The sequence below is a fragment of the Globicephala melas genome, chromosome 13, assembly GCF_963455315.2.
Source record: "Globicephala melas chromosome 13, mGloMel1.2, whole genome shotgun sequence".
Classification (NCBI taxonomy): Eukaryota; Metazoa; Chordata; class Mammalia; order Artiodactyla; family Delphinidae; genus Globicephala; species Globicephala melas.
Window position 1 is genome coordinate 77,497,207 of NC_083326.1, and position 19,455 is coordinate 77,516,661.

General features: G+C 46.3%; 1 protein-coding gene across 5 annotated transcripts in view; it reads right to left on the minus strand.

Moving 5' to 3' along the window:
* The window catches only part of SPRING1 (SREBF pathway regulator in golgi 1), a 259,804-nt gene that overhangs the window by 116,227 nt on the left and 124,122 nt on the right, over positions 1–19,455 (minus strand). For 4 of the 5 annotated variants that reach the window (XM_030860431.3, XM_060311027.2, XM_060311028.2 and 1 more), the window contains exon 5: positions 18,302–18,386. In XM_030860431.3, coding sequence (XP_030716291.1) covers positions 18,302–18,386 — 85 coding nt within the window. Of the gene's footprint in view, positions 1–15,759; positions 15,816–18,301; positions 18,387–19,455 lie in introns of those variants that run through there. The other variant, XM_030860430.3, reaches the window with a different exon arrangement.

The window sequence follows — 19,455 nt, forward strand, 5'->3', positions numbered from 1 at the left end:
TAGGATTTGAAGAAAGTCAGTCACCATCACTCCATGCCCCATTTCCCATTCCCTCCCCACCCCATACTAAAAAAGCCTACAGAAAAAAAAAAACTTTTAAAATCTGATGATGTTGGGAATTCCCTGGTGGTCCGGTGGCTAGGACTCCCCACTTCCACTGCTGAGGGCCTGGGTTCAATCACTGATCAGGGAACTAAGATCCCGCAAGCTGCGCGGCTCAGCCAAAAAAAAAAAAAGGTTAAAATCCGATGGTGTCACCTTAATGGGAAACTCTTTAATCCTCAGTAGTCTAGCAAGTTTATCAGTCTATCCACTTAGCCACCAGCTGCTAAAGGTCAGAGGGGGCAGGGATTCACAGCGGCCTGGGGAACACAGAGCCAGTTCTCACTCTCTCTCAATTTCGTCCCCTGCGTAAAATTTCCTACTGCCCACAGAATGATGTCCAAACTCAAGGACCTTCGTCTGCTGGACCTTGCCCACCTCATGAGCTGAGCACCCCAGGGCAGGGTCTGGTTCTCATTTACCTGCAGGTCTGCCCAGCACCTAGCACAGATTTTGGCAGATAAGCCAGAGCACAGGGAATAAAGAAATGTCAAACGAGTGAAAAAGTATCCTGTACAAAACACAGGTAACACAAAAGCAAGTCTCGTCATGATGTCATGTAAAAATTTTTTCTTAAAAAAAAAAAAACTTAACTAGAGAGCAATTTAAATCTTTACCAAATTTCTCAGGGAACACCCAAAAAATCCTATTTATAATGTAAAGCAAAACTTCGGAACTTTTGTACTTCTCTTCCACAGCACCTGGCCCCCACATCTCTCTCAAATTCTCCCCAACTCTCTTTCAGATCTAACTTTTCTCATTTCCCCTCCCATCTCCCTTTCCAAATACAGCTCCCACTCTTTTCCAGAAGTATAGGGTAGCTGGCTAAAAGCATGAGCTCTGGGGCTCACCTTGCCAGGTACAAACTCAGTTCTGTCACTCTAATTTGAGCAGGAACCTGGCATGTTAAGTGCCCCATAAATGCAACTTGTTATTTAAATCCTATTGGCTTCTCCATTCTTCTTTTTTTTTTTTTTTAAACTTGGCCCGCTTTTCCATTAATGCAGTAAGAAATGTGTATGAGTTTCCTAGGGCTGCCAAAACAAATCACCATAAACTTCATGGCTTAAAACAATAAGAATTTATTCTCTCACAGTTCTGGAGGCCAGAAGTCCAGAATCAAGGTGGCAGTAAGGCTGTGCTCCCTCCAGAGGCTCCAGGGAAGATTTTTGCTCCTTGCCTCTTCCAGTTCCTGGTGGCTGTTAGCATTCCTGTGCTTGTGGCCACCAACTCCACTTCCTACCTCTGTCTTCACGTGGCCTTTGCCTGTGGGTCTGTCCTCTGTGTGTCTCGTGAGAACATTTGTCATCGGATTTAGGGCCAACCCAGATAAATCCGGGATTATCTCATTTCAAGATCCTTAATTTAATTACATATGCAAAGACACTTTTTCTAAATAAAGTCACATTCACAGGTTCTGGGGGGTCAGGATATGGACATACCTTTTGTGGGGGGCCAGCATTCACCCACTACAAAATGACACTGGGTCCTTCCTTTTGTGGGTGGTGGATGGGGACAAGGCTGCACACTCCTGTAATTTTTTTCTTCTTTTTCTTAACTTTTAAATTCTTGTAACGATGAATATATCAAGTCAGCAGCCAGCATCAGGTACTTGGCAATGTGGAAGGAAAGAGGCAGATGGCAGAAAGGCACCGTCAACTTTTCCTTTTCACTGACGTTCATCAACTCTTTCATCGATGCAAGTTTGCAGCCATTGCACACCTAATTGCAAGAGCTGCTGCATCTTGCAATTAGGTGTGCAATGCAGGGGGTGAATTGGGCGCAAGAAACAGTGAGTTTCAGCCACATGGTCAGACCCTCAAGCAGACACATCCTGCCGAAGGCCTAGGGACAGAGCATCTCGGCTTTCCCACAGGGGGTGGTGAGCTGCATGTGTTGCTGGCTGCAGTGGGTGGGAGGAGGTGCGGTTCAGGTTAGTTATTTATTGATATTCCTTCCTCGGCTGCACTGAAGGGATCTAGGAGGCAGTGACTTCACGCGACTCAAACAGCAATCAGACAGCCTCTTGGCTCAATGTGTTTATCTACCCAGAACTATTTTTGGTGTGTGTTCATAGACAGCACACACTAAAGTATTTGGGATTTGAGATGCAAGCGTTAAAGAAGATTAAAGTTAGCTGCTAATGAGCATGCCCAGAATAGATATACTCTGTGTGTGTTTGTGTGTGTGCGTGCTCCATGTGTGTGCTCTGTTGTGTGTCTGCAAAGCAGATGTCTACAAGCCTGCCCTTAAGTGGCCTCACCAATGTCCCAGATAAGCTAAGATGTCCATGGATGGAAGATGGAAATGGATGAAAACTGGACTGTCTCAAAATACTGCCTTACCAGACACCCCAATCCCCTCAACTCTATTCTGCCTGTCCTTCAAAGCCTAGCCCATTCCACCTTATCAAAGAGCCTTGCTTGACCACTCTCTGAACTCCCAGACCACAGATAACAAATAGGTTTCATCTCTAGTACCAACCTGGATCAAACAGGCAGGGAACACCCAGAGCAGCATGTTCAGTGGGATGCTGAGAACATTCAGACCACACCATAGCTTAAAGCTTCTAAAGGTCCCTGCTGTCTAGCCCAGGATCTAGACGGAGCAGGCACTTAATCCATACTTGTTCAGTAATTAATTTTCATTGTTTGGACTCTGAAGTTAGGTCAGAAGAAAGGTCTCTCTCTGAAGCACCATTCCCTAAGGACTTCTGAGAGTAAACTTGGATGCCCACTAAAGGGTTGATTGCCCGGGTCTTCCCAGCCCTTCCCTCCATTCTGCACATCTCGTCGACCAAATCCTACGTGTCTACTGTGTGTACTGGGGAGTCCCCCTCTAAGAGGCTGGCCCTGTAATTGTTCAGCGAGATAATAACGTCAAGCTTGTCCATCAAGCCTGCCTCTAACAGTTCGGTTTTCCTAATGGAATGTAGTGTCCTTAAGAAGAACAGAAGCACCATAATGTGAGGTTTTGTGCAGGCTGGTTTCTAGCTGTGAGCTATGGACCTGAAATGATAGTTAAATCGATGAAGAGGCACTAAGCTATTGCCTCTGAATCTGGGTGTCCGTAAAACCCAAGTATTGACAGCCCTGAGTGGATGTGTTGCAGGCTGGCTCTTCCAGCCTTGACTGGGGCTCCCTTTCTCTCTCTCTGGACAGGAGCAGCCCAAGAGAAATGGAAATATGACGGCTCCCTGATAGTTTTCACAGTCTGCACGACAGACCACCCCCAGAACAAGACTCCAGGTCAAGTGCTCTTCTCCATTCTGTGGATCTAGTGGGGAGAAATTAGCTCTCAGTGGTATTCCCACTTATGGAGAGAAGCAATTCCTCCCTGGTCTGGCTGTAAGGGGTCTGGCAATGGACCGAGAGGCAGGAAGCCTGTCTTCTTCCCCAACGTCTTTCCCCGTCTCGTGGTGTGACCTTAGCAGGTAACTTAACCTCTCAACTCCTTCGCTGCCTCATCTGTAATGATCCACCTTTATCACTTCATAGTCCTGCTCTAGGATAAATGAGACAAGCCTCTAAAAGCCGTATTTTAGTCCCCAAGAAAGACCAGAACCAGGTAAATGCTAAGGGTAGCCATTTCCTTTGTTTTTGCTGTGTGCGTTACTAACCTGTGGGATTTTTAAAATAATGGCAAAAATGAATGGATTTACGCAATTGTTTTCTCCTAGGTGCCTTGAGGCATTTATGGAGTACTGTTTCATTGCTCACCTCTTTTATGGAGTGGATATTGTTAAGCCCATTTCTTAGTCAGCAAACTAATAAGGGAGCTGGCTTTGAAGTGAGCCATGTGGACGGAAGTAATTCCTACTCCTAATCTACTGTGGGGCTCTTCCCTGCCGATGCACAGGTCCCTAGGGGACACTCAGGGATACTGGCTCAGCCAATTGTTGAGCCACGTCTCAGGCATTTTCCCACCCTCCCTCCACTCCAGCTATGCTGACCTGCTTTTACTTCTTTACAAGCACCAAATGCTTTCCAATCTCAAACTATGCACACCTGTTCTCTGTGTGGGAGGCCCTTCCTGCCCATGTTTCCTCTGGCCAATCCCTACCCATCCTTCAGGCATCAGCTTCAATGTCACCTTTGCAGTGAAGTCTTCCATGACCCCCAGGCTTTGCCAAGTCCCCCCATTCTCTGCTCTCACAGGCACTATATTTGTCCTTTACAGAGCTTATCACACCTGTATCTAAGTAATTGTTAGTTTAATGTCTGTCTTCCCCACTAATGATGAGTTCCATGAGGGCAAAGAACTGTTTGTCTTGTTCGTTACTGTGAATCCAGAACTGAGCAGGCGCCCAGTAAAAATCTGTGGTATGAGAGGATGGATGGATGATGGATAGACGGATGGATGAAGGGAGGGAGGGAGGGAGGGAGGGAGGGATGAATAATAGATAAATAGGTGGATGAATGGATGACAGACAGATGTATAGATAATGGATGGATGGATAGATGGATGGAGAAATAAATGGATGGATAGATGGATGGATTAACAGACAGATGACGGATGGATGTACAGATAGTGGATGGATGGATGAATGGATGGATATAGTCTGTTTGTAAATGAGAGTGATCCAAATTACCAGTATTCATCATCAAGAGAAAGTTCTAAGTTCCAAATGTTCAGAGAAGCTTATGAATGCAGACCGAGGCTGTATGTCAGCAGGGTCACGCTCCCACTGACACTCTGGGTCGAATCCTTCTTTGCCTCGTCCTAGTTTCTGACAATGGCTGCCAATCCTTGGTGCTCCCTGGCTTGCAGCTACATTACTTGAATTCCTGCCTTTGTCTTCTCACATTGTTTTCCCTCTTCTTATAAGGACACCAGTCATACTGGATTAAGGGTCCAGCCTACTGCAATATGACTTCATCTTAGCTAATTACACCTGCAGCAACCTTGTTTCCAAGCAAGGTCACATCCTGAGGTACTCTTGGTTAGGATTTCAAACGTACCTTTGTGGGGGGTACTCAGTTCAACCCATAACAATATATGAAACAGCAGTGCCTCTCCCAGGTGTGTATCCTAGAGACACCCCTGCCTAGGATGACAAGGAGACACGCCTGAGGATGTTGGTGGAGGCCAGGTTTGTCAAAGCAAGGAGCCAGAGGTGACCTACCTGTCCATGACAGGCTAAATAGATAAACCACATCCGGTAAATGCAGATCATGGAATAATATGCATCAGGCAGAAATAATTCACTGGATTTGCATATATCACCATGGATAGATCTTAAAAACATAGCATGAGATGAAAAAAGTAGGAACTAGACTGAGATTTATGATACAACCCCAGTGACATAAATTTAAAACATACACACCCAAAGAACAACATTATGCATGTTTCATAAGCACTGGAAAGTGGGTTGGAAAGTTTATGTTGTGCACACTGGAGTCGCTGCCCGCGGGAAGCATGGACAGTGGCGGCCCTAGATGAAGGCAGGCACGAGACGGGTCTGGGATGGACAAGCGCTGGGCCTGTGGCCTAAACCGGGACGTGTGAATCTATGCATGTGTGCATCGGGGTCCACACTTTACAAAGGGAAGAACTCCTGTAAGGGATAGATAGTGATAATTGTGCTGAGGACCTGGGGGGAGTCCAGGGTCTTGCAAAGACACACAGCAGGGATACTTGATGTGCTCTGGAGCAGCAGGGAAGACTCTGGAGAAAACAGCACTTACGCTAAGACCTGGAGAAGGACCAGAGTTGGTCTGGGTGGGGAAAAGCAGGACAGAAAGTGCCAGGCAGAAGGACCACATGTGTATGAGCCCAGGAAGGCCCAGGCTGGCCTGGGTGCGTCAGCCTGGGAGAAGGGCACAATCCTGGCGCCATCGGTCTGCCCTCCCCACCACCCCTAAGGAAGGACAGCGGACAGAGCTAGCTGTGGGTGTGTCACCCGCTCAGATGCCCACGGGAACCAGGTGGCAGAAATGAGTAAATGACGTAGGCGCATATGAAACACTTCCACAGAGAATTGCGGGTCTTCCTCTACTTCAAAACAACAAGGCTCTCCAAGTCTCTTTTTCCTCACTTTTGATGGAGACATGGGTGCCGGTTTCTTCTTTAAGAAAAAGAGCGGTGGAGTGTGATGAGAAGCAGCAGCTGACTCAGAGTTGGGGGAACGCTAAGGCGGGCTGGGGCCTGTGGAGGACCCGGAAGGGACACCCCCGCTGAAGGGGCAGCTGCCACTGAGTTTCAGACAATGCCTGCCTTCTCCCGAATGCAGTCCCAGTGTTGACAGCTCTTTCCTTTCTCAAGAGAAGCTGTTGTTCTGGATTTTCATGTGAAATCTTTTCCTTTTACCTGCTACTATCTAATCTGACCATAATGAAGTACCACATCACACCAACTAGGATGCTATCATAAAAGAAATAAAATGGGAAGTAACAAGTGTTGGGGAGGATGTGGAGAAATTAGAACACTCATACTTTGGTGGTGGGAATAAAAAGTGGCCCAGACACTGTGGAAAACCAAGTGGTGGTTTCTCAAAAAGTTAAACATAGAATTACCATGTGACCCAGCAATTCCACTCCTCATTATGTGCCCAAAACAACTGGAAGCAGGTGCTCAAACTAGCTCATGCTGCATGTTCATAGCAGCATTATTCACAAATAGCCAAAAGGTAGAAACAACCCAAAGTCCATGAAGGGCTAAGTGCATAAACAAAATGTGGTCTATCCGTACAATGGAATATTATTTGGCCATAAAAAGGAATGAAGTACTGACAGAGGCTACAACATGGATGAACCTCAAGAACATGATGCTAAATGAAAGAAGCCAGATACAAATGGTCACATAGTATATGATTCCATTTATATATAGTGTCCAACATAGGCAAAACTACAGAGACAGAAAGCAGATTACTGGTTGCCAGGGGCTGGGGGGAGAGGGGAATGGGGACGAATGAATAATGGGTATGGGACTTCCTTTTGGGTGATGAAAGTTTTTTAGAACTAAATCAAGGCGGCAGCTGCACAAGACTGTGACTGTACTGAATACCACAGAATTGTTCACTTTAAAATGGATAATTTCATATTATGTAAATTGCCCCTCAATTAAAAATACTAGAAAATATGTATTTCAAATATTTAAGAGAAAATATATAGGCCAAAAAATAAACAAGCCCACAGACTGAATCTCAGGTCTGTGGTGCCCAGGTGTAAGTCTGGTGCACTTAATAAGTCCCGACAGACGGTCTCGTGAAGAGCTGGGAGTTAGGATCCCTGTTTTAACTGGGAGGAAACTGAGGCTCCAAGAGATAAAGGGACTGGATGAGGGTCAAGGGCAGGAGCTGGGGCTGGGGGCCAGAGTGTGGTCTCCAAGCAAACTGGTCCCATGTTCCGTGTGCTGGGGCTGAGGGCTGGGAAAAGCACACGAGGGGTGACAGCTACTGAAGAAGGTGGTGGTGAGAGGCCCTGTCAGAGCTGCAAGTTCAGACAAGAATCACGCGTGTCGAGACTCCCTTGGAACTGTCACCTCCTCCCCACAAGGCTGGGCGCTCTCGTTCTGAATTTAAGGCAGTTCAGAAGACCCATGCTGAACACTTACTGTGCACAAGGTTTGCGCTACGTGTGAAAATCGTACAAGTACCAAGTCTGACGCCTAAGGGTTCGCTCTGTGCAAAGCCCATTCTACACAAGGGCCTCTCAGATGCTCGCAGCAACTCTATGAGGCAGAAGCAGGACTGGCACACCCTGCAAGCGTTGACTTACACCAATTCAGCCATGCACCGCTGGCCAAAAGAAAGAAGGAGAAATGCTCATTGAAAGGGTGTGGACAATGCCCCCTGTCTTGTTCGCATGTGGACTTGCCACACAGGAAGCATGGAAATGGAATATATGGACCTGCTCATCTGCAGTCTCCAATCCTGGGAGCCTTTCCTGTGATGAACAGCTGTCTGCGCTAAGTGTGATTCTAGAACAAGGTTTCTCAACCCTTCAGGGGGAGGGCAGTCTATCAGATTTTCAGGTTTTGTTTTTTTTTTTTTCCTGTACGCGGGCCTCTCAGTGTTGTGGCCTCTCCCACTGCGGAGCACAGGCTCCGGACATGCAGGCTCAGCGGCCATGGCTCACGGGTCCAGCCGCTCCGCGGCATGTGGGATCTTCCCGGACTGCAGCACAAACCCATGTCCCCGGCATCGGCAGGCGGACTCTCAACCACTGCGCCACCAGGGAAGCCCTCAGGTATGTTTTTGCCTTCACCCTGGCTTTAGAATCTAGTACCCATACACACTGCAACTCACAAGTAATAGTATCTCATTCCACAGGTGAGAAGACAGAGGATCACAGGGAATAAGTTACTTGCCCAAGGTCTCTGAGCCAGTAAATGATGAAGAAGAGATTTGAGCTCAATCTGTTTTACCCTAAAACTCCTTCCTTTTTTCTACACTATACTGCCTCCCTATCTGCAAGAGAGGCCCAAAGGAAATCAGCATGCCAGAACATAGAGACTCTTCAGAGACTCTCACTCCTGGAGGTGGCAGTGAGCAGTCATCTGCATACCTCTTGGTTCTGGATGAGGCCACAAGTAAATTCAAATACAAAAAGATATGTACTGAGCTGTGTAATACTTAGGATTCATCAGATTGCAAGAGATAGAACCTAACTCAGACTGGCTTAAATCAAAAAAGGAAGGTATTGACTCATATAACTGGAAAGATCATGGGATGACGGCTTCAGGCATGGCTGAATCAAGGGCCTCAAATGGTCAGAACACAGTCTGTTTGTCGGTTTGTTTGCGTTCTTCTGTGTTGGCTTTATTCTCAGGGAGATTCTTCCTTCCTTTACATAAAGAGATCAACCACTATCACCATGTTTAAAATTTGACCCCTTAGAAACCCAGCAGAAAGATTTTCTCCATCCCAATAATTCCACCAACATCCCTGAAGTTGGCTCTGATGATCTCAGCTTGGGTCCCGTGAACATCCAGGAACTAATCACTATGGCCAGGGGTGTGTGAGATTCTCCATGATCAGTCCTGGGCCACGAACTCACCTGCAGAGTTTGAGGGTAAGGTGAGCCCGAAATCTTTACAGAAAAGAGTCGGATGCTGTGGCCAGAAGGCAAGGGATCAGGCTTAGGCAGGTGAAGCGGACGGACTTGGTGCCATCCTGGAACACCAAGAACTGGGCTGGGCATGTTCAATACATGATGTCATGTCACGACAACCCTGTATCATTACTGCTGTTTCACGAGGCTCAGAGAAGCTCAACATCGTGGCCAACGCCTCACTTCCAGGTGAGGAGACAGCGCTCCCTGCCCAGAAGCATTCTGCTCTTAGCTAGTGGAGCTAGGACTTGAACCCAGATCTGTCTGACTCGAAGTCCACAGTTTGCTCCTGTCCCAGAGGATCCCCTCCAAGCTGAAGCCCCATGAAACCTCTTCAGTGCGTCGTTCCAGTCTCTTAACTTGCAAATCCAGTCAGCGAGTTCTTTATTTCCACAAATGGTGCTATTAAACTAATGGCTCTGGGAACTACAGGCTGGCCTCTGAGCAGTCAAGCCTTCCCCACGTTCTGCCTTGCAAAGAAATACATTAGGAAGTCCAGTAGCCAAGGCCCAGGTGGAAACATTTACCGGCCGCCATTTTGTTTCAGGATGGCAAAAGGCACCTCAAACCCTGAACTTGAGCTCCTTGTACAGCCTCTAGTCGAGAGCTAAAGGCGGCGGGGGTCAGTCACCTCCTTGTAAAGGGCGGTGGCAGACCTCATCAGGCAAAAAAGCTGAGAAGCCAGGGTTGAAATAGAGGCCTCTTTCTGTTTGGTCAATAAGCAGCTGTGAAGGATGCGTAGGACGGAGCTAAATTTATTTGTTCCTTTCTTTCTCGGAACAGCAGCAACGAGGCTCAGAATGCAGCTGTCTCGCTCTCCCGTGAGCCTTCTGCAGGCACCAGCATGCACAGACGTTGGCTCTCCAGGACGCAAAATTTTTTTTTTCCTCTTGGTTCCCTTCCTTCTGCAGGCAGGACTTCCAGGGCCTCTCTCCAGGGGGTAAAACTTTGGAGCTGCCTCCCAGGCCCAGGGTGAAATCATTACCTTTTAAACAGAGAAGGGCTGCTGAATGTAGATACCCTGGCCCTTGTGGCCACACCCTGGAAAACCACAGAAGTCCCGCCAGCCTCTGCTTTCACTGCTCAGACCTGTGGGAAACTTGTAAGACACAGCCGTGTGGGGAGGGGGTGTGGGCATCTTGGGAGGGGCCTCCCACATACAAAGCCAGGCTGCTTTGCCAGAGTCCTTTCTGGAATCCATCTGCCTTCGGAAAGCCTAGCTGAGGGCCACCTTCAGCCAGGCCTTGAGCACACTGGTGGAAGCGGGAGTTTTTTAAGAAGTGCTTTGTTGAGACTTTCGAAAGGTCCCCGCGGGTGGGGAAGTGAAAGGAGGAGGGGACATGGGGGAAGAAACTGCTCCTTTATTTCTAGCCTTGCTTGAACGGCTTCTTGACGGTTACTGCTACGGTTCTGCTGAGTCAGAAGCATCCCCAGCTGCTCGCCGGAAACACAGCTGTTAGGTGAAAATAACCACAGAGCCCAGCACTGAGCATCGTGCACCTTCCAGAAAAGAGGGCAGAAAACCTCAAAACAGAAAAGTACAAAACAATAAAAGAGGCACTGTCAAAAACCCACCACGGCTCGCTCACTCAGCCAAGCCTGTGGCTCTCTCCACACCGGTCACAGCTCAGAGACGGAACAAAGTTTGGCAGCTTTACCATAGTAGTAGGTTAAGTAGTGCCCCCTTCCCCCCAAAAGGGAGATGTCTGTATCCTAACCACTGGAACCTGTGTACGTGACCTTACTTGGAAAAGGAGTCTTTTCAGATGTAACAAACTTAAGGATCTCAAGGTGAGGTCATCCTGGATTACCTGGGTGGGCCCTACATTCAATGACAGGTATCCTTAGAAGAGTGAGGCAAAGGCAGATTACACACTCAGAAGAGAACAGACACACAGACACACAGAGGGGAAGGCCAGGGGAAGACAGGGGAACATTGGACTTTATGCAGCTCCAAGCCAAGGAACACCAAGGATGTGGTACGGCAGCCACAGGAAACGAACAAACCACCATGGCTTCCATTTGCCAGGTCTTCTCCCCACCACCCCTTTCCCCTTGTCCAGACGGAAAACATTCAGAGTATCTTGGTTGCAAGGTGTCTTACATAAACATTGAGGTTCCCTTTCCTGTGGGCTTAGTAATTATCAGGAAGTAGGATGGTGCCTCAAGGACTCCAGGGTCTAGGGAGGAGCTGGGATCCCTAGGTCTAGGTAAGACTCTGCCACAGACAGAGACGCAGGTGTGTGACCTCATTAACCAGCCACCATTCACTGATGTAGCAGAGCATGGTGCGTTAAAAAACGGGCTCTGGGGCTTCCGTGGTGGCGCGGTGGTTGGGGGTCCACCTGCTGATGCAGGGGACACGGGTTCGTGTCCCGGTCTGGGAAGATCCCGCATGCCGCGGAGCGGCTAGGCCCGTGAGCCATGGCCGCTGGGCCTGTGCGTCCGGAGCCTGTGCTCCGCAACGGGAGAGGCCACAACAGTGAGAGGCCCATGTACCGCAAAAAACAAAAAAAACAGGCTCTGGGTTTGAATACTGGTTCTGCCACTTACTAGCTGTGTTGCCTGGGGTAAGCTACTTAACTTCTCTGGGCCTCAGTTTCCTCACTGATACAATGGGGACATGACCCATTATACATTGGGGATCCATCTGTACAATGGAGAGATGAGCTGAAAACCATCCTGCTATTAAACATATAGAGAGATGTTGAAAAGAATAATTACTGTTAATGCATAACAAAGTTTCTAAGGAAATTGGGGTAACTCCCAGGGGCCAAAAATAAAGAAGGAAAGAAAGCCCAAAGTTGATAGTGCAGTACCTGAAGTGACTGGGGACAGGAGGCACCACCTTGGGTCACACAAGGCTGGGAGCTGGAACCAGAAAACCATCATAAAGCTGGGTCCTTCATGAGCTTCCATCCTGATACAGTTGTAAGGATTAAGTGAGTTGGTACATGCAAAGTTGTACTTGGATGAGGCTGTACTCGACAGCTCTTATTGTTTAGTGCTTTATACAAGTGTAGTAACTGACTATTTTTTTTGGCAGTTCAACATCTATGGCACCATATTTTGGTAACAGCGTCCCAATTTACCTTTGGGAGAGCACCTCTCTTCCACCCCCCTGGAAGGAGGATATACAACTCAGACCTGGCCGATCAGAGTCAGGAATTACTCAGGGATGGGTGTGTGATCCTAAGTGGGTTAATCAGACTGAATAATGGTTGAAATATGGGGAAAGAGAAATTCACTTTCTCTTGGATCTGCATCTGTGTGGGATATGAGCCTGGAGCTGCTGGATGCTATCTCTGTCACTATCTGGGTACAGCCTGCCTGAGGATGAGGCCAAAACCAAGGAAAGCAAAGATGAGCGACAGAGAGATTCCCAATGACATTGTCTGAGTTCCTGGATCCAGCAGAGCCTGAAACCATCAGTACCTCCAAACTTCTGCCCTCCTTCCATACTGAGACTCCAATTACATGTAGGGTCAGCCATCTAATATTGTTTCAGAGTCTCTGATGCTGTGGTCATTTTTTTCCTAGTCTTTTTTCTCCCTGGGCTACAGTTTGAATAACTTCTATTATTGTGTCAACATGTGTACTAATTTTTTCTTATGCAACTTTTAATGTGCTGTTGTTTAATATGCTAAGAATATGTTGAATATGCTGTTTAATATGTAAACCTATCCAGTGAATTTTACATTTTAGATATTGTATATTTCCTTTCTAGAAGTTTCATTTGGTTCTTTAAAATTTTTTTCTTCCACTTCTCATTATGTTCATGTTTTCCTTTAAATCTTTGAACATATTTCTAATAGCTGTTTTAAAGTCCTTGTCTGTTAATTACACCATCTTTATCATTTTGAATCTGTTTATAGTGACTGATATTTCTCTTGGTAATGGTTCACATTTCTATGCTTCTTCTTTAGATGTCTAGTAATTTTTTATTAGATGCTAGATATTATTAATGTTATGAATTGAATGTCTAGATTTTGTTGTTGATTTTGGAGGGAAGTTAAGTTATTTACTGGTCAGCTTGATTTTTTGAGGCTTTTTGAAAAGCTTTGTTGGGGTGGATCTAGAGAAGCCTTTCTTCTAAGGCTAGTTTAGCCCTACTACTAAGGTCTAACCTCACTGTGGTCTCTAATGAATGCACTGGATGTTCAATAGGTTATTCCCATCCTGGCTTGCTGAAATTTGAACGTCCCCCAATCCCATAAGAGCTCTGGGAATTATTCAGTGTGTACTTCCACAGTAGTTGTTCTTTGCCAACTTTGTAGCATTTTATCCAAAGCCTGAGCAACTTAGTATTCAGCCAATGACTCAAAGGGCTCCTTATACAGATTTCTGGCACTGTTTATCTATGTAGTACCATCTTCTCTGGAACTTTGCCTCACAAATTCCAGCCTCATCAACCTCTGCATATGATCATCTATGTCTCCTCAACTCAAAGAGGTCACTATGCTCTGCTTAGAATCATCCTTCCTGTGCTGCAATCTAAAAAGTACTTCCAGGCAGAAAGGTGATCACAGGCCCACTCATTTGCGTCCTTTCTTTCAGGCTCACAGTTCTGCACAGCCTGTTGCCCAATGTCTGAAACCAGTTGTTTCATATATTTTGTCCAGTTTTCTAGTTGTGTACAGCTGGAAAACAAGTCTGGTGCCAGTTACTTCATTATGGCCAGAGGCAGAAGCTTACTCTAACTAACTTGAGAGAAAAAAAAGTATGCATTGGAAGGGCCTAGGGAGATTCACAGAATAGATGTAATAGCCAAAGAACAGTCCTTAGAAGGCCACAGAAGCTCTGGAGACCCAGGGGAACTAAGAGTCAGTCTCTTCTGGGCACAGATGCCTGGATGAATGAGCTCTGACCCTGTGGAGTCCTTCTAGACTCAAATTTCTGGGAGAATATATCTGGACAAGCCACAGTCATGGGCTTGTATCTTGGCCAGAGGAGAGTAAGGCACTCTGATTAATGACACTACCAAGACGACATCCAGGACTTCTCTGGTGGCGCAGTGGTTGAGAATCAGCCTGCCAGTGCAGAGGACACAGGTTCGACCCCTGGCCCAGGAAGATCCCACATGCTGTGGAGCAACTAAGCCCGTGCGCCACAACTACTGAGCCTGCACTCTAGAGCCCGTGGGCCACAACTACTGAGTCCATGTGCCACAATTACTGAAGCCCGTGCACCTAGAGCCCGTGCTCCACAACAGAAGCCACCGCAATGAGAAGCCCCCATGCCACAACAAAGAGAAGCCCCCGCTCACTGCAACTAGAGAAAGCCCGCGTGCAGCAACGAAGACCCAACGCAGCCATAAATAAATAAATAATCTGTACAATTGATTGTAGTTAAACAAACAAACAAACAAAAAGATGACATCCAATGGGGGAATATGGATCACCAAAACAAAACTGGGTTGCTCTTTCCAGAAGAAAGGAGAATGGCTGATAGGCAAGCAAAAACAATAGACACAGTACCCAACGTCCACTAGAGAACATCTTTAAGAACGGTTGACTTTTAAACTCAGAGCCTTGGTGTTTATTTTTGCTGTTTCCACACTAGACTGCATAGTTGTCCTTCCCCCTGATAACCCTACCTTCCCCTCCAACACAGAGAGACTTTCCCAGCGACAATTGCTCTTTATGGGCAACATATAGACAATATGAACTTCACATGAGGTGAGAAACACCAGTTTAGGGCTCATTGGTAACAGATTCTCTGAGTCTGCCAAGGTTCAGGGAAGACTTCCAGAGAATAAAACTCATGGGATGGGGGTGGGGGAAGCAAGCTTGAACCTGTGTCCTGGGAACAGAGCAAGGAACAGAACGTGTCCATTCCCCTTCCCCTACTCATAAGCAGCCAGAGCTGGAAGCTCTGTACCTGAAAGAGAATGTGTTGTGTTTCAAGATCAAGTATGAGGTGGCTGCAGGCTGGTTTATCCAGCGACATAATTCAACCAAACATATAGACAAATGCATCAACAGGTAAGGGAACCACATGCTGTCTGCTGAGGTTGTCCTGAGGAAATTCTGCCACCCCCACTCTGCCTACAGGTTAATCAGATACTCTGTGTGTACGTGTGTATTTGTGAAAGTTCTACAAAACTCATCACCTGAGGTTCTTAAAATTTCCACAGACATTATTTTCTTGTATAATCATACCCATTTCGGAGATGGAAAATCAGAGGTACAATACGTGGGAACGGTGAGTCAGTGATAAAACCAAGAATCAAGTTCACAACTGCAGTATAAATTTCTCCTGATGCCTTGAAAACAATTTTGAAAGCATGGGCGGGGGGAGCAGGGAGGTAAGAGAGAGGGGAGAGAGAAAGATAAAAAGGAAAACAAGTCTTCACAGGTGCGGGTTTTCAGCGTTGAGAGATGCTGTTTGTATACAATCAAGATTTAAATTGAAATCATAGTCAAGTAAAAGCACATCGAATCACGTGGCTACGTTTTTTTTCTCCAGCTTTCTTTATTAACTGCATCCATTGTCTGGTTCGACTTAGAAAGAAGTCTTTTCATTCCTTGTTGGGGCTTTTTCTTTCCCAAGAAAGAAATCGTGGTACGTTCCAGTGACTAAGCTCGCCTCCCAGGTCATTGGGAAAAAGATATGGGGATTAGGATAGCCTTCTGGGGAGGTTTCTGGAGCCTGTGAGGTCTGTAGAGGGACAAAAGATCACGTTCACCGTTGTATTTCTGAGCCAAGCACAATGCCCGATCCATGGTAGGTGTTCAGGAAATTATTTGTCAAACGAAAGAAGATGGAGTGAACGTGAATCTTCAGTCACTCCTACCCTACATATTCGCCAAAACAGACCCCAGGGCTTCCAGGGCTTCGCACATTTTTTCCATTCTTTGTTGTCCTGGCGATTGTCTCCTCACCCTTTTAAGGCAATGGATCTTAACCTTTTGTGGGTCATGAACTCTTCTGAGAATCTGATGAGAGCAGTGGAGCCTCTTCTCAAAAAATGCACAGACTCAGACACACGAATTTGCAGATCCTGTCCAGCTGTACCTCACCCACAGTCTCAGCCAAACAATCCCAACCCTCCTCTCCTTCTTCCCCACAAAGTTATTTGCTCCTTCTCTGGGTTCCCACAGCACTTTCTTTTTAGTTCGAAACAACAATAGTTTATTTTGGGACTTCCCTGATAGCACAGTGGTTAAGAATCTGCCTGCCAATGCAGGGGACACAGCTTCGAGCCCTGGTCTGGGAAGATCCCACATGCTGCGGAGCAACTAAGCCCGTGCGCCACAACTACTGAGCCTGCGCTCTAGAGCCCGCAAGCCACAACTACTGGAGCCTGTGCGCCCTAGAGCCTGCACGCCGCAACTACTGAGCCCATGCACCGCAACTACTGAAGCCCACGTGCCTAGAGTCTGTGCTCTGCAACAAGAGAAGCCACTGCATGAGAAGCCCGCTCACTGCAACGAAGATTAGCCCCTGCTGGCCGCAACTAGAGAAAGCCCACGTGCAGCAACGAAGACCCAGTGCAGCCAAAAAAACCCCACAATAGTTTATTTTGCTCATACATCTGTCATTTGGGCAGGGCTCAGAGGTACCCTCCACTCTGTTAGCTGGGGTGGCTTGAGACTGCAGCTGGAATCATCCAAAGACTCTCTCACCTACCTGTACCTGGAGGTTGATGCTGGAAAGGCCTAGACAGCCAGGAGCAGTAGCCAGGGGCCTGGGGCAGCTCTGCCTGTCCCTCTCTCTCTACTCAGTCTCTCTGGAACGTCCAGAGCACTTTACACCTACTTCTTTTACAATTTAACACACAATATTGTAGTGATTATTTATGCCTGTTGATGGTGGTAATTTACTTAGTCTGCTTCACCAACAACAGCACTGTAGGTCCACCGGGGACGACAACCACAACATGTTCATGTCTGTTTCCCCAGGGCCCTAATGGGTACCTTGCATATGGTAAGCATTTAATACACACTAGTTGGATTACATATGTAGGTGTGTGCTTACCTTATTACTATGCTCCACTGCATTTCAGAAACAGGATTAGAAGGTAGCCTATTTACATACATCAGTACAACATAATAAAAAATTTTAAACAAGGAAATGGGGACTCATTGAAAAGGTAGGAAAATATGTTGAAATAAAGGATAAGATCGGTACCCAAAATATATACCACAGATTTCTATACCATTATTGGCAGTGACCCAGAAATCTGGTTTGAGCATCCTGGCAGTATGGGCAAAGAGGGAAACAAAACTGATGGTGCTGGATATAAGCAAACTGATTGCTTAGGAAAGCACAGCTTCTACTAGTAAACTTGCAACCACCTGGCATTAAAAGTGATAGCAAGTTTATGCTCAATGCAGGTTAAAGGAAGTTCAATACAAGCCAACCTATAAGTGGCCAAAACAAAGGAATAAAAGGCTGCAATCCTCTGAGAGTCTGGTTTTATCCACGGAAAAATGTAAGGCTATCTAGTCCAGCTTTTCCTAAAGGACATGTGATGGAATACCAGTCCTGGAGAAGCTCTGCCCACAAAGGGTTCTGCAGTCAAGGAAAGGTGGGAAACCCCCTATGGCTTCCTCTTGGAACCTCACAGCGAACACTAGCATTTTAAAGGCTCTGAGAAGTGCTGCAGTAAAGAAATCCAGCACTTCCCAAGCTCCTTTGCCCCCTGTTGTGCAAGAACCTAGGGACAGTCTCCAAACGGGACTTAGGTCCATTGATCCTACTTGTAAAGAGTTTTTCTTTCTCATAAGAACAGGTAAGATGAACAGACTGCCATTCTTAAGCAAGGTATGCCAATATGTCTTTCCTCTGTCCCTTCTTAAAGGGACCTAGGAAGGAAACAAAGTAGTATGTTCAAATCTCTTCCTTAAAGCACCTTTATTTAAACTCCTCTTTGCTCTTTTTTTCTAGGCATGACTTCAAATAAATAAATGATTTTTGGAAAAGAAATTGGTCACTCAAATTCCAAATAAGGCAGAAGAAAGGTGTGATGGACTGTCACTAAGAGTCCACAATTTCTGCCCCTGAGAAACTAAAAAGGGGTCAGCATACCCCTTTTCCTTGCTGGTCACCTCTGTAGATGTCAGATAAGACCCCTCAGTTACCCATAACCATAGCCATGTCCTTGGCTACCCATAACTGAGCGCTAAATGAGCAGTACTTACCCAGACCAGTCAGAAAACAAGAGTCGCACCTTTGGCTGATGGCGGGGAGCAGCAAGGGCAATAACTCTGTTTGTTTTGGCATCGCCTATGAAAAGAAATTAAGGGTGTGTGTTACCCTTTGTCCAGTTTCTGTCTCTTGGTACACTAGCATTTCCATCTCAAAAGAATCCAAGTGTGAGCTAGTTCGAAAAGGGAAAGCGTGCCCGATTTTGGCAGGCCATGGAACAATCTCAGAGTCCTTTCTTCACAAAGCGCTTGTTAATATCCTACTTAATATGCTACGGAACACACGGTAGAAAACTAATGAAATGAATGGAGGGACTGCAGAGCCTTTAAGATCGATTCTCAAACTCGGTTCCATGGAGCACCAGTGGTTCCCCCAGTGTCCCAGGGGCTGCTGGAAGAGAGGGGAAGAGGCCTCTCTCAGGCAGAGATCTGAGCCCCCAGACCCAATTCAACCACATCAGTTTCTCTTTTTTCAACCCAAGGACGTATTTGGAAAAAAAAGGGGGGGGGGTCGGTTACTTAAATTAGAAAATGTTTGAGAAGCACTGCTTAAATAAAGCTCCACATATATTATTTCTCAGAGCTGAGATTCTGATAAGAATTGAAAAGTTAACGGTTTTAGTTATATTCTTAGCAAGAACCTAGTGGGCAGAAGTTTAATTATTTTTAATCAAAAGCAGAGCCATGGCAAAACATATGATAAACAGAAAATATGTGCAGCCGTATAATTAATAAAGAGCTGATATGCTTAGGTTATAAAATGATCCTACAAATTAATAAGGAAAAGACCAATAACCCGGTAGAAGCACGGGCCAAGGCTACAGAAATTCACAGAAGCAGAAATGCAAATATTCAATAAACATATGAAAAGATGCTCAGGCTCACTTGTCAGGGAAATGCAAATGAGAACAATGAGCTACTATTTTTTACCCATCAGATTGGCAAAAATGGAAAATATGTGTAACATCCAGAGCTGGCGAGGGTGTAAGGAATCTAGTTCTCTCAAACACCATTGGGGGAGGACTGCAAATTATTATAAAGTGGTGGAAAATCAACTGTTGGTATTTTTGAAAATCTAAACTGTAGCCCGGCGCTCCCACTTCTGGGAATATATCCACCAGAAATGAAAATGCCATTGTATAAAGACA